The following is a 14,096-nucleotide window of genomic DNA, read 5'->3' on the forward strand; positions in this document are numbered from 1 at the left end:
GACACTAGCCCACCATCACCTCTTCATCCCACGTCACCTGAGCAACCTCGTCCTCGTCATTTCGACCGACCTCACTGACCTCCGGCATATCTCTCTGATTACTTGTGTAATTCCTCTCTCACCTCCACAAATCTCTCTCCCTCAAAATGTCATTATCCTCTATTTTCAGTTATGTCTTTTTCTTCTCTCTCGTCTTCTCATCATAAGTTTCTTTTATCTCTACATTTTGATGTTGAGTCTAAGTCTTTTAAGGACACTAATAAACACTTTAATTGGCGTAGTGTTATGAAAGATGAGCTGGATTCTTGAGTTGAACAAAACTTGGCGTCTTGTTGATTGCCCTGCAAGCGTTAGGCCGGTTGGTTGGAAATGGGTCTATCACATCAAACGTAAGCCTGATGGTTCACTTGATTGATATAAAGCACGCCTTGTAGCTAAAGGGTTCACTCAGACTGAAAGTGTTGATTTCTTGGAAACCTTCTCTTGTTGTCAAGCCTGCCACCATCAAATTAATTTTGGCATTGGCCTCTATGAAGTATTGGCCCATACATCAATTGGATGTCAATAATGGTTTCTTACATGGGGATCTCTTTGAGGATGTTTATATGACTCTGCCACCCGAGCTTACATCTCCTCGACCGAATCAATGCTGTAAGCTGCTGAAGTTACTATATGGTTTACATCTTTTGCTTTCTCACGACCCACAAATTCAACCCAACAGAATACATAAATTCAGTTATAATTTTAGCATTTATCATCTTATCTTATCTTTATGGTACTTTTTTTCTTATCTTTACTTTTATCTTTTGTAGGCAATACTCTCTATATATTTAGCTTTACTTTCATAATTTACAATTTAATCAATCAACAATCAATCAAAAAAATATAAAATACAATATTTTTCATCTTTTTTTTTCTTATTTTTTCTTAATTTTATTAACTATCTCACTTCATGACCTAGATGATCACACTTTGTAAAAAAATAGCCAATGCGCTCTTATTTTAGTCTTACCTCTAGAATTCTCCTATCAAAACCTGCTATATTGATCAACTGTTTCAGTATTTTGGTGACATCTAAGTTAATTATGACTTTAATAATCTGACCCTCTTGGCCTTTCATCATAAATAAAATCAACCTTCATTACCTGTCCCAAGGATTCACCAATCTTCCTCCCCAATTTCTTGGTTTTACAATACTCAGGCATACTCCATAATTGTATCCAAATTGGAACATAAGAGAAGTCTTCCCTCTCAATCTCCATCTCCTTATTCCATCTCCTAATGTTTAAAATAAAAATTTTGATTTAATCAAAGCACTTTGTTTTCGATCCGGACCATATCCTATTCCTTTTCGAAAAAGAATTGGAAGATATTGTCATCATGTTCTATAACTCTCAGGCCATCAGGTTGTCTTCAAATAGTAGTCATCACAGGTTCAATTATTTCAATACTGAAATTTTTGTCAGCCAGTAATCTTCCGACTAGACTTCTTCAACATTCTTCCAGTCCTCCCCTTACATCTGAATCATCAAAGAAAACCACTCCTTCCTTTGGCAGTCTCTCCCTTTTCTCCTCACTCATGACTTTTGCCCCTATCTCCCATTATGGTTGTTGCAGACGGTGGATATTAGGTCTCTAAGTTAATCGTAAAATCAGGATTCTACTTGACACTCACATCTCAACTCAAATGCTAGCAGAGCACTCAAAATCCTATTGAGCCACTCCACTGTAGACTAAATACAATCCTAATAAATTATTTATTTCAAAGGCTTATTTGAGAAATGAAATTGCCAACGGTAAATAATACAGCAAGATGCTCCTTTGAGGATGGTACCTTCTTTGACCACAATAGTAATATTCACTAGTTGATTAATTTTTGGACAAATATTAGTTATGCAACTATCCATAGTTTTAACATGGAATGTATTTTTTTGGTATAAACTTTGTGAAGCTAAAAGAGGTAAAAATAATAAAAGTTTGTTTTTATTTTTTCCGTTTTATTTTTTTATTTATAAAATTTTAAAAACAAAAAATATTAAAAACAGCAAAATAAAAACACAAGCTATGATATTTAGTACCTCCGTGGGGGCAAGATGGTTCTATTGCCTTTCTCCAAACACAGCGAGAGATTTGTTTAATATGACTGCTGTTTTGATTTTTTAAAAGGATAAAAGCATTACTTTTTTTTTGGGTAAATATATTATAAAAATATTATTGGGCTTTATCTTTACTTTTAAGATTGCGTTATTTTACAATATATAATATGCAAAATTATACGATTAATTAAATATCGGATCATCCCAAAATAAAGATATTTCAACTAATTTTATAGATAATAATTAATATATTTTATAATATATGTCACTTGAAAATTTAAATACATTTAAAACTGAATGTATTTAGATACAATTTATGCCAATATACATTAAATCATTAATGTATTAAAAAATTCAAAGTGACATAGAGAGAATTCCTTTAGAACATATTTGAAATAATAAATAATAAAATAACTAGGATTTTGTTAATGAATACCTTTAATGTCATTGAAATTTTAGATTTTAATTTTGTCAATAAATTTCCATTTTCTATATTTTAACAAACATGCTTCTTAAATAAATCTAAATGAAAAATGAATACTAAATTACTAATTATAAATGTTTTTTTTTAAATAAACAAAAAGATTTATCCAATATTTTATCATTGTATATTTAAGAAAATCTAATGAACTTAGTATACAGATATATAATATATATCATTTATTGAATTAATCCGCTGAATATTAAAAATTATTAATGAGCTAATACCAAAAATGGTATTATTGCACAATTATCTAATATAATTTTAATTTTGTAAAATACTTATTAATTTGTATTTATTTACTTCGCAACAACGACTTTTATTATAACTAACTAAAAAGATCATCCAAAATTTAAATAATAATAATAATAATAATAATAATAATAATAATTAATAATTAATTATTATTATTATTATTATTATTATTATTATTTTAGGTGTGTGAATACTAAGGTTGATAATGAATATAGGATAAAATAAGATTTAGACTCTATTCTTTTAACATTATCCATAAATTTAAAAAATTTTAAAATTCAATTCTATCTTATTTATAATGCTACTCGCATTTTAAAATTTCCTACTTAATTCTACTTTATTCTATCGACAACCATTTTTATAATCAAACATAATATTTAATCATTTTATATTTCATAAATATATTATTTAAAAAAAAATACGCCAATGAGTAATAGCTCAAATGGCATAGTCTCCACATACTCAATTAAGAGGTTGCGGGTTCGAGTCTCCTATCTTTGGTAAAAAAAAAATACTATTTAAAAAAATACAAAATTAAATTATTTTAAAATTAAAAATAATAAATTATAATTAAATCCATGTTAAAATTATAAATAATATAATTATCAATTCATCAATTTTATTATACATATATAAAATTGGACAATGAAGAGAATATAAGTCAAATAAAATAAAATTAAATCTGCAATTCCAAAGTCAAATAGAATTGTCACCAAAAAAAAAAAAAAAATCAAATAGAATTAGCATTAACAGTCTTAGTCTTAGTCATGTCCTCTATGTAGGAACATGGAAGAATCACATAGCTGCCAGGCGCCAGCCGGTGCTTTGATATGGCAGTGCTGGTAATTACAACAGAAAACAGAGCCGAGAAGTGAGAATAGAGAAGGGTGGTGAAAAATAGCCAGCTGTTGAATTTTGAGGGGCAAAGGGGTGTGTGTGCGGATTCTTTTTCTTTCGTATTTGGACGTAAGAAAGAGGGAGGACCTCTCAGAAGTCAGAACCTTTGGTTTGGTAAAAGCAAAACAAAACGAGATCGCGCTACTTACTTCCCATTCCATCGCTCCCTATATAAACACACAGACGAACAACAATACCTGCATGTAACTAAAAGCTCTCTCTCTCTCTTTTGGAATTCGCAGACACAGAGATATGGCAAAGAATGTGGGAATCTTTGCCGTTGACATTTACTTTCCTCCTACCTGTGTTCAACAGGTCACACCGCTTCTTCTTCATTCCATCTACTCCCTTTTTATTTTATTTTATTTTATTTACTTACAATGTTTGTTTTCTTTTTTAATTTGACTTTTTGTTATTTTTCGTGTTTGCAAAACCCGAGGAATCATCCCACACTTCTGCACTAACAAGTCATAATAACCGAGCTCCTTTTATTTAAATGCTGAATTTTCTGTTATTTGTTTCCGTTTTCTTGTTTTGTGTGATTGGTCGTTCGGGAACTAACTACGGTGCTTCAAGATATTTTAGCTCAATCCATAAACAAATGAGTTATTATTATAATCCTGCAAGTTTTGAAACAAGTTTAATTTTATTGTGTGCTTAAAATCATGAGATCCCTTTTTTATAAAACAAAAATCATGGTTTTGTACATTCGCTCCATTACTACCAAGAAAAGATGGAAAGAGGGAGATTCTTGTGTGTTATTCTTCGATGAATCCTTAAATACTGTGTTTTACCCTCTGATATTTTCTTTTTTTTTTTTAAATAATGCTTTGAATTTGTTTACGTGCAGGAAGCACTGGAGGAACATGATGGTGCAAGCAAAGGGAAATATACTATTGGACTTGGGCAAGATTGCATGATTTTTTGTACTGAAGTAGAAGATGTCATTTCAATGAGGTTTCTACTTTGGATTTTTTTTATTTGATTGGTATCTATTTGAGGGTTTTATATATGTGGGTAATATTGTTATCTTGGAGTTTGTTATTTCTGTGTAGTCATTATTATTCACGCTTCTGATTTATGTTTATTCTTATCATTATTCTTTTTATTGGGATATCATAATTCAAAAAGTTTCTTAAATGCTGGAGTAACATTTACAAACAAGTTGATCAAGATTCAATTCTGTCAAATACTTTCAAGAACAATAATTGCCGAACTCATATCTCTGAAATGTGTCTAAATGGTTGAATTATTCTTGTTATTTGAGGAAAATTGTAATATTCAATCACAGACATATTCAACTCCATGATTTTTAATCATGTGAAAAAGATGAGAAGGTTGGTCAATATATCAGATCATTTGTTTTGGATCAGCAAGAGTCTCTTGTATTTTTCACTTTTTATTTTTTTGGTTTTTTTTGGGGGGGGGGGGGGAGGTTTCTGTATGCTGCTTTGTGCAACAATAATCCAAGACTATTGATTACATATTACTCTGTATTATACTTTCAATTTCACTGTTAAATTGAATGCTGTGCATCTTTCCTTGTCTTATCTCTTGAACTCTTGTTTCTTCAGTTTGACGGTAGTTTCTTCTCTTCTTGAGAAGTATCAAATCGATCCTAAAAGCATTGGTCGTTTGGAAGTTGGTAGTGAAACTGTGATAGACAAAAGCAAATCCATCAAGACATTCCTCATGCAGATCTTTGAGGTATCCTTTTAGTGTTGAATTACATGGAAAGATTTGCTATTGACTCACCATATTATGGTAGTTTAGAAAATAAAGTGATTTTAAGTACCTAATTATCTCTATGGAATTATTCAGCCTTAAAACGTTTCAAGTATTTTAAGGTTGTATTGAAGCTCTTAAGGTCACTTAATCTTGGGTATATATATTGAACAAAGAGAGCACAACTAACATGATTTGTAATTCTATCTAGAATCCTTTCATCTTGAATATATACCAAGATCATATACGAGATTTGTTTGCCATGATGTGATCAAGTAATATTCTAATATCTCAATTATCAGACATTTTATTATTAGAAAAAAAAATGGGTTGTTTTGTTATGCCATGATTTTCTTGATCAAATCATTAATTTATGGAGCTTTCTGACATAAATTACTTTTTCCTCTTGGGTTGTAACAAGCAGAAACATGGAAACACTGATATTGAGGGTGTTGATTCAACTAATGCTTGCTATGGAGGAACTGCTGCTTTGTTCAATTGTGTCAACTGGGTGGAGAGCAGCTCATGGGATGGACGCTATGGATTGGTCGTTTGCACCGACAGTGCTGTAAGATCCTTTCCAATACCCTTTGACTATTATTAGTAATCATAAACATGTTTTGTTAGTCGTTTTCAAAGCTCAAGTCAGGGAAACTGCAATTATAAACTTGTATATTTTTAATTAGTTTTACATTTAGTCTAAAAATGTATATTTTATAATAGATGTGTTACTTAATCAGGTCTATGCTAAAGGACCTGCTCGGCCTACTGGTGGAGCTGCTGCTATTGCCATGCTAATCGGTCCTGATGTTCCCATTGCTTTCGAAAGCAAATTGAGGGCAAGTCATATGTCACATGTGTATGATTTTTACAAGCCTAACCTTGCGAGTGAATATCCGGTAAGCTTCGGAATCATATGTTTTTAAAGCTATATTCCATTTTTTTTCTTTTTTATGACTAATGTTATGTTTAAAAGGCATCTTTCAACTTGCCTTTGGTCTAAGAATATGGTGTGAAGGATAACAATTGACTGTTAGTCCATTCTTTAATTTCATGTGGTGTAGGTAGTTGATGGGAAACTTTCTCAAACATGTTATCTTATGGCTCTTAATTCTTGCTATAATCAGCTCAGCAAAAAGTAAGCCTATACTTTTAATACAATTCTTATAACTTTGATTTGTAAATGTAACTAATTATCTTGGTATATTGTTTTTGTTTTGCAGACATGAGAAACTTCAGGGAAAACAATTTTCTATTTCTAATGCTGATTATTTTGTATTTCACTCTCCCTATAACAAGGTAGTCTGTGGTATAATTATCTATCATCAAATATTTTAATCTAATAACACTTAATTTTTATATTACATATTTTATCATTTTACATCTTGTGCATGATTGTATCTTCGTTTTAAGTAATATTTTTATTTGTATTGATGAATACTCCAGCTTGTACAGAAAAGTTTTGCTCGTTTGGTATTCAACGACATCTTGAAGAATCCCAGGTTTTTGTCATTTTTCATCACCTAGAAAGCGTTGGATTCCAAGTGTTTAGTGAATTTGTCTTTGAAAGATTCTTACATGACTTCAGCTTGATGGGTGAAACTGCTAAAGAAAAGCTGGCACCATTTGTAACACTATCTAGTGAAGAAAGCTATCAAAGTCGGGATCTAGAGAAGGTTTTAGAGTCATATTTTGATTTCTTATTTATATTAAATTTATATAATCTCTAAGTAACCTAATGAAAATTACAGGTATCCCAGCAGGTTGTGAAACCTCTGTATGATGAAAAGGTGCAACCAGGCACTTTGATACCGAAACAAATTGGCAACACATACACTGCATCACTCTATGCAGCCTTTATTTCGCTTCTTCACAACAAAAATAGCACACTGGTGAATGTTCTAAACACTACTTTAACTCAAATATAACCTTTTATGACAACTTAAGTTCATGGTCTTTGTAAAAATTGTAATTTAAAATTTTCAGGCCAGTAAGAGGGTGATATTATTCTCATATGGAAGTGGCTTGACTTCTACAATGTTCTCTTTACAAATAAATGAAGGTCAACATCCATTTAGCTTGTCAAACATTGCTAAAGTGTTGGACATTGCTGCAAAGCTGAAGTCAAGGCACGAGGTAAATTTTGAAAGTCTTATTTCTAGCATGTGCTAATAGATATTTGCTATGTTTATGCTATATATAGATATTTGCTATGTTTATGCTATATATATATATATATATATATATATATATATATATGAGCAACATTAGAATGCAACTTTATTTGGCCACTGCTAAGAGGGATTTTTAGGAAATTTATTTTATTTCAAAAAGCCTGATGTGTTGTGAACACAGATAGATATATAGTTTTGTAAAATTTCTTACAAGTGGAATGCGCTTTGTCATGAAAGTGAGAGATGTATGTCTTGAAGATGTGAGGTAAAAATTGATATTTGATATTTTTCATTTTTTTTTTTCATTTTAAAATTGGATGGGAGTATGGGACAATTTTTTAGGGAAAAGATTTATTACCTACAGATAGAAGTTACCGAGAAACTTTGGTTTTATAAAGGAAAGTAGATGAAAAAGGGTAACAAACAAAGGAGCAGAGCGAATATAATAGATTTGGATTTCAGAAAACTTTAATCTAATTTTTAATTTTCAAATCTATTTCAATAGCTTGTAGAACCGAATTTTTATAGCATTCTACATTAACTAAAAGTATGAGTCAACCAATTTTATAGCATTGTGCACTATTCACTCATACAATGTATAAGTGTCATGTTGTAAAAGGCTTTTAATTGTATTCCAACCATGCATTATTCGTGCAACAACAACATAAAACTACCAATCCAGTAAACTCCCTTTAAAGCATTAGATCACGAGACTTGAATAGCCTCAAGTGATTCAATACACAATCGTTATATATTAATAGATTTAAGTCTCTTTAAATGGCTTGAAGAGTGATACTTAACTTGATATGACTGAAATGTCTCTATTCTCAGCTTGTTTTGTTGTGTTTGATAAGATGATGAAAACAGAGTGTCCTTTGTGTTTTGATTTTTATGCAGTTCCCTCCAGCTAAATTTGTCGAAACTTTGAAGTTAATGGAGCATAGGTATGGTGGCAAAGAGTTTGTAACAAGTAAGGACACTAGCCTTCTATCTCCTGGAACATACTATCTCACTGAAGTAGACTCCATGTATCGGAGATTCTATGAACAGAAATTTAGTAAAACTGCAGAATATGGTGCGGTTGCCAATGGTCACTGATGTTATCAGTCATATAGAAGACAAAACAATGTTGAATGCCTGCAAAATTGGGAATCGCTTAACATTTAGAATTTGTGTCCTTAGTTTGCATTAATTTTTGTATGGCATTACCTAGTGCTAATGTTGTTTGTTCAAATATGTTTTACCATGTGTTAACTTTAGAATCCGAATAATTTCACAGGAGAAGGATCATGAGCAGTTAAAAAATTCAACTGCACACGTTCCATGTTGTGTTTGTTCGACTTTGTAATTTTATACTTTATATTTGCTTAAAATGAGGCATATTCTACTGTGAATATTTACATCCGTGGCAATATTATCTCTTGAAAGTGTAAGTAGTACAATAGTGAAAGTTATCAATGACAATGAGCATATTTTAGTATTCACAGTTCGAATAGTCACTAAGGTTGCGTTTGTTTCATGGGATCAGTATTGTAAATGACGCAAGGAGACTGAGACTAAGTATTGTGTTTGGTGATGAGAGATTAAAACTAAAATTTTAGTCTCGGAATACAAAATTTTAGTACGGATATAGGAGACTAAAATTTTTAGTAACGGAGATTGAAACTTTTATATCATTTCTTTTTAGAAATATTCTCGTTTAACTTTTTAAATTCTAAATCTACCCCTCAATCTTCTTATTTATCTTAAATCAAACATGATATTGAGATATAACTTAGTCCAATACATTTTATACTAAATACAATACAGAAATTTAATTCGGTCTCTGTCTCTCAATCTTTGCCTTTCAGTTTTAGTCCCCTTCCAAACGCAGTTTAAAGAAATCCGTATGACACTATAATATTTAAAAAGTTTAGAAGGATATTAATCCATGCATAGAATTATAAAAAAAGGTGGACTTTATGCTATTTAGTTATAGTAATTATATAATGTTAACGGCACTTAGAAAATATTGTTACTATTCATGTGTGGAAAAAGAATCTGAGGTATAGCTCGATCGCAGATGAACTCAATTCTCTTTCTTGCATGCACTGAGGAAGAGAATTCAAGGACGGATTCAGAAATGTTATCGAGGGGGCCAATAACATATATAATATTAAAAAAATAAGTAAATAAATTATAATGTAAGATGCATTACAAAAATATACCGATAGAGAATATATTTAAAGTACAAAAAAATATGTATACTTTTTACTAACGAAGTGGTACACGTCGATTCTTCATATCATAAAATTCATCGATAATAGAATCGGTGTCAAATTTTTCAGCAATCTTCTTCTCAATATAAATCAAAAGACAATTAGCAAGAAATTCATCTTCCATTTTGTTTCTGAGTCTATTCTTCACAATATTCATAGCTGAAAAAGATCTCTCAGTTGTAGCAGTTGAAACAGGGAGAGTTAATACCAAGCGAATCAATCGATCAATCAAAGGATATGTTAAAGACTTTCCTGTCTTCGTTAATCCTTGACATAACTCCGAAATTGTGCACAAGTTAGTTAACTCAACATGATTAGGAACATCAAGATCATAATGTTGAGCTTGCATTCTAATGTGAAATTTCTCTTGGTCACTGAAGTCGCCTAGATAAAACTGTTCTACTAATTCACATACTTTGTTGACACTGAAGAGCTTATAATTTTCTCTGGGATCTAAAGTTGAACTTAAAGTAAGCAATTCCACCATATTATCATCGAATCTTCCATTAATCTCTTGCAACTGTGTATCAATTACAGCCAGAAATAAATTAACACGGTAAAGATGCTCCACTGAAATTTGGTCAACAATTTTGTGAGTTCGGCCTCTTCTAGGAATATACATTGCATTCATATCAGGAACTTCAACTTCATGTTTCTCACAAAATAATATAACTTCTTTTATGAAAGCTTCCCAACTTGATTCTCTCATTCGTTGGATTAAAGTCTTGGTAGTAGAAACCAGAGTTAAAGCATTCAATATGTCTTGATTTTTTCGTTGCAAAGCTTGACAAAGATCATGACTAACTTCCAAAATATTTCTCATAAAATGCAAAACAAAGACAAATTCAAAGGTTGTGATAGCATCATAAGCAGCACTAGCATCACCACGAGTGGAGAAATTACCTTCTTCACTGCTTTTTTCAAGAACTTCACAAGTAGCATCAAATATGCATAGCAAGCTACATACAGAATTCAAATGAGACCCCCATCTAGTATCTTCAGCTCTTTGCAAAGTACCAATTTGATTAAGTCCGCTACCTGTCACAATTTGATCATTGGCAATTAAGTTTGCAACATTATTTGCTTGAGCAACCCTTAACTGATCATGACGTTTAGGAGAAACAGTCACAACATTCACAATTAGGGTAAGTTTTGAAAAGAATTGATGAACATAACAAACTTCTTTGGCTGCAGAAACAAGTGCTAATTGTAATTGATGAGCAAGACAATGAATGTAATAAGCAAAAGGGCAATCTTTCAAAAATAGAGCTTGCAATCCATTCCATTCACCACGCATATTACTAGCTCCATCATATCCTTGTCCCCTAAGATTTTGAACATCAAGATTATGACGAGAAAGAACTGATGAAATTTCTGTTTTCAATGTCAAAGAACACGTATCAGAAACATGTATAAGATCAAAAAATCTTTCTTGAACACAACCGTGCTTGTCTACAAATCTCAAAACCACAGACATTTGTTCTCGCTTTGACTCATCTCTTGCTTCATCAATAATTATACAAAATTTAAAATCACCAATTTCTTCTCGAATTGTTGCACGCACTTTTCTAGCAAAGATATGCAATATATCTTTTTGAACACCGGGAGACATATATTGAGCGTTTCCAGGAGCATTTTTAAGGACACATTATTAACATTCTGATTGCATGAAGCTAAAAGCTTAATTAACTCAATAAAATTTCCCCTATTCAAAGATCCAGGACTTTCATCGTCGCCTCTAAATGCACATGCTTGAAATGCAAGCCATCGAATAGCATCAATAGATGTCTTCAACCTTAAGCGGTTATTTGCAATAGTTTCATCACTATGCCTATCAAGAACTTTGTCTATATGCTTAGAATGAGCCATTAAATCATCACAAGATTTCACACATAAATTATGGGGAGAATTAGGAATAGAACCCTCGTGACATACAAATGCACAATTCACTCCATTGTTTACTTTCTTCCAATTACTAAATCCTAACTCTGAAAATGCATTTTTTGCATCATTGAGAGCACCATAATGTTTACTAAACAAGTAGCAAGGCAAACAATAAGTAGCATCTTTTTCTGGTGAATATTCTAACCAACTTGGAAATTTCTTAAACCAAGAAGATTGAAAATATCGACGGTGATTGTTATTACCAGAAGCTGGATAACTAATATTTGTTGGTTGGTATGGCCCAGCTACTATGTATGCTCTACAAATCTTATTACGTTCATTGACATTATACTGCCAAATTGGACGTCGCTTTCCTGGATCCCTTTCTAGTAAAGAGATATCAACATCTCTTTCTAATCTTGGAACTTTGGATTCATGTTGATGTGTATTTTGAGTAAGATTAGAGAGTTCACTTACTTAAACTTCTTGTGAAATAAGATTAGAGGGTTGACTTGTTTGAACTCCAACATTATCAGCAGCTTTTCTCTTAAAAATTACATCAATTTTACTTTGCTTTTTCATCATAAAATGTTCTAGTTTCTTTTTACCAGAAAAAAATTCAAATAATTACATACTCACATGAATAAATAAAGTCTAAATATTTTTTATTAATTAAACATCAATAACAATTTAATAATATTTTTTTACTAAATCACTATCAATTTTACTAAAAATAAAAAATAAAAAAACTACTAGACAAATTAATAATATACACAGTCACACAGTAGTACAGTACATAGAGATATATCAACAAGAACAATAAATCTGCATAGTAACTATTTAAGATATATAATAACAAATTTAAAATTTAAAATATATAATAAAATGTACCTTGTATGTAGTTGTACCGTTGTGAGATAGTGGTCAGTAACTCAGTGGAGTAGAGGGCATCCCGCATCCCTATGGCTTCAATTTCAAAAAGAATCCTAAACGTCAAAAGCCAAAAGGAATAAAGGAAGAATAGTATTTTTGTTTAGCCAATTTAGGGCTTTAAAAAAATTTCAAAAATTATTATATTTCATGGGTTGGGCTTCTTAAACTTTACTACTAATTTTTTTTTGTAAAAAGCTAGGGGACCCAGGCCTCCACTTGCCCCCCATGTATCCGTCCCTGGAAGAGATATATGTCGTTTGTCTAGGAACACCGAGTGGGGTGAACACTTGCAAAGGTACTCGATACTTATGTTAGGAAATATTTTAAGAGGAGTGTGCGAGTAAAGGATAGAGTTAGTATTCAAATTCTATAGCTTAAGTGTACTTTATTTTGTTACCTTGTAGCCTTATATAAAATCATATATAATCATTTTACCTCTATTTCCACTGACCGAGATTTGCGGTAAAATGTGGTTATGAGAGTTACGCTTAAAGTGATTGATGTTCTTTTGACGAAAGATTATGGCTTATGTGTATATAACTTTTTTATCTGTGTTTTAATCACGTGGGCCAATTATAACAACTATAACTGGATTATAGGTACAAATCACATCCCCAAACTTGACCCATTTGTCTGAAGAAGCATGTTAAACTTTCCTAGATAGGTTACATGTTATAACTCGATTGAATGTGATTAGTATCCCCCAAGCATAACCTGACTATTCGGAGAAAGGAGCAAATTTATATTTTTACTTAGGCTTTTATGACTGCGTTTATATGACTTAAAGGAGTGCGACTTTTGAGGATTAATATCCACCATCAGACAGTCTTGAAACTGAAGGATTTATTTGATCTAACGGTAATGGTTTTAATATGGTAGATCATGTGCGTAACTATTTGATTGTTGTCTAAAAACTACTTTGTAGTGAATGGGCGGTCAATTTTGATAGGAGAAAAAATTGGGAAAAAAATTTAAGAGACATTGCAGAGGATACAATGAGTTAGCAAGGTAAGTGGGTTCTGTGACTTACTTTGAATTTTTTTTCTTTAAAGTAGTTTCGTTTAGTCTTCTCTTTGTGTTTTCTTTCTCTGTCAATGTCAGAGGTTAAGGGTAAAGGTGTGAAGGAGGATAATGGTCCTTATGGTTGGGTTAATATTGAAGTAAACTCTCGCATCTCAATGTTTGATGATTATGAATCATTGTCAAAATTAAGCTCTGGGTGGTGCGTTAGGGATGGGAAAATGTTAGTGTGTTGAGTTTTTTCCATGTGAGGTAGGTGATAGGGTATGTGACTGCCATAAGGATTAAGCGTATTTCTATGTCTACACTTGTTTTCTCACTGAGTTTCGGTTAAGGTTTCTTTTTACAGACTTCAAATGTGAGGTTCTAACTC

The 14,096-nt window shown here is 31.6% G+C and overlaps 2 protein-coding genes across 3 annotated transcripts; one reads left to right on the forward strand and one right to left on the reverse strand.

Annotated features, from left to right (window-relative positions):
• Nucleotides 1-3,516: 3,516 nt before the first annotated feature.
• LOC112722170 (hydroxymethylglutaryl-CoA synthase) lies at nt 3,517-9,040 on the forward strand. 2 transcript variants are annotated; one of them, XM_025773138.3, is made up of 12 exons: nt 3,517-4,044; nt 4,580-4,686; nt 5,304-5,436; nt 5,879-6,022; nt 6,195-6,353; nt 6,519-6,592; nt 6,678-6,753; nt 6,901-6,956; nt 7,043-7,130; nt 7,206-7,346; nt 7,441-7,590; nt 8,526-9,040. In XM_025773138.3, the coding sequence occupies exons 1-12, from the start codon at nt 3,982-3,984 to the stop codon at nt 8,724-8,726; spliced, it is 1,392 nt and encodes a 463-aa protein (XP_025628923.1). In that variant the 5' UTR covers nt 3,517-3,981; the 3' UTR covers nt 8,727-9,040. The 2 variants fall into 2 exon arrangements, with proteins under 2 accessions (XP_025628923.1, XP_072063054.1); XM_072206953.1 differs by having other exon boundaries at nt 3,809-3,932.
• LOC112721429 (uncharacterized) lies at nt 8,736-12,728 on the reverse strand. The gene is made up of 4 exons (XM_025772494.1): nt 12,662-12,728; nt 11,497-11,874; nt 10,095-11,389; nt 8,736-8,765 (listed from the first exon to the last, which is right to left on the reverse strand). The coding sequence occupies exons 1-4, from the start codon at nt 12,726-12,728 to the stop codon at nt 8,736-8,738; spliced, it is 1,770 nt and encodes a 589-aa protein (XP_025628279.1).
• Between the last annotated feature and the right edge of the window lie 1,368 nt (nt 12,729-14,096).

The sequence above is a fragment of the Arachis hypogaea genome, chromosome 11, assembly GCF_003086295.3.
Source record: "Arachis hypogaea cultivar Tifrunner chromosome 11, arahy.Tifrunner.gnm2.J5K5, whole genome shotgun sequence".
NCBI lineage: Eukaryota > Viridiplantae > Streptophyta > Magnoliopsida > Fabales > Fabaceae > Arachis > Arachis hypogaea.

What these genes read in the sequence shown, in the direction of transcription:
- LOC112722170 (XM_025773138.3), top strand. Translation starts at nt 3,982, where the DNA reads ATGGCAAAGAATGTGGGAATCTTTGCCGTTGACATTTACTTTCCTCCT. An exon ending in ACCTTGCGAGTGAATATCCG is followed by an intron (nt 6,354 to 6,518) that starts GTAAGCTTCGGA and finishes CATGTGGTGTAG; the next exon opens with GTAGTTGATGGGAAACTTTC. An exon ending in TTCACTCTCCCTATAACAAG is followed by an intron (nt 6,754 to 6,900) that starts GTAGTCTGTGGT and finishes TGAATACTCCAG; the next exon opens with CTTGTACAGAAAAGTTTTGC.
- LOC112721429 (XM_025772494.1), bottom strand. Translation starts at nt 12,728, where the DNA reads ATGCGGGATGCCCTCTACTCCACTGAGTTACTGACCACTATCTCACAA. An exon ending in CCTGGAAACGCTCAATATAT is followed by an intron (nt 11,390 to 11,496) that starts GTCTCCCGGTGT and finishes TTATTGATGAAG; the next exon opens with CAAGAGATGAGTCAAAGCGA. An exon ending in TTGATCGATTGATTCGCTTG is followed by an intron (nt 8,766 to 10,094) that starts GTATTAACTCTC and finishes CCAATTTTGCAG; the next exon opens with GCATTCAACATTGTTTTGTC.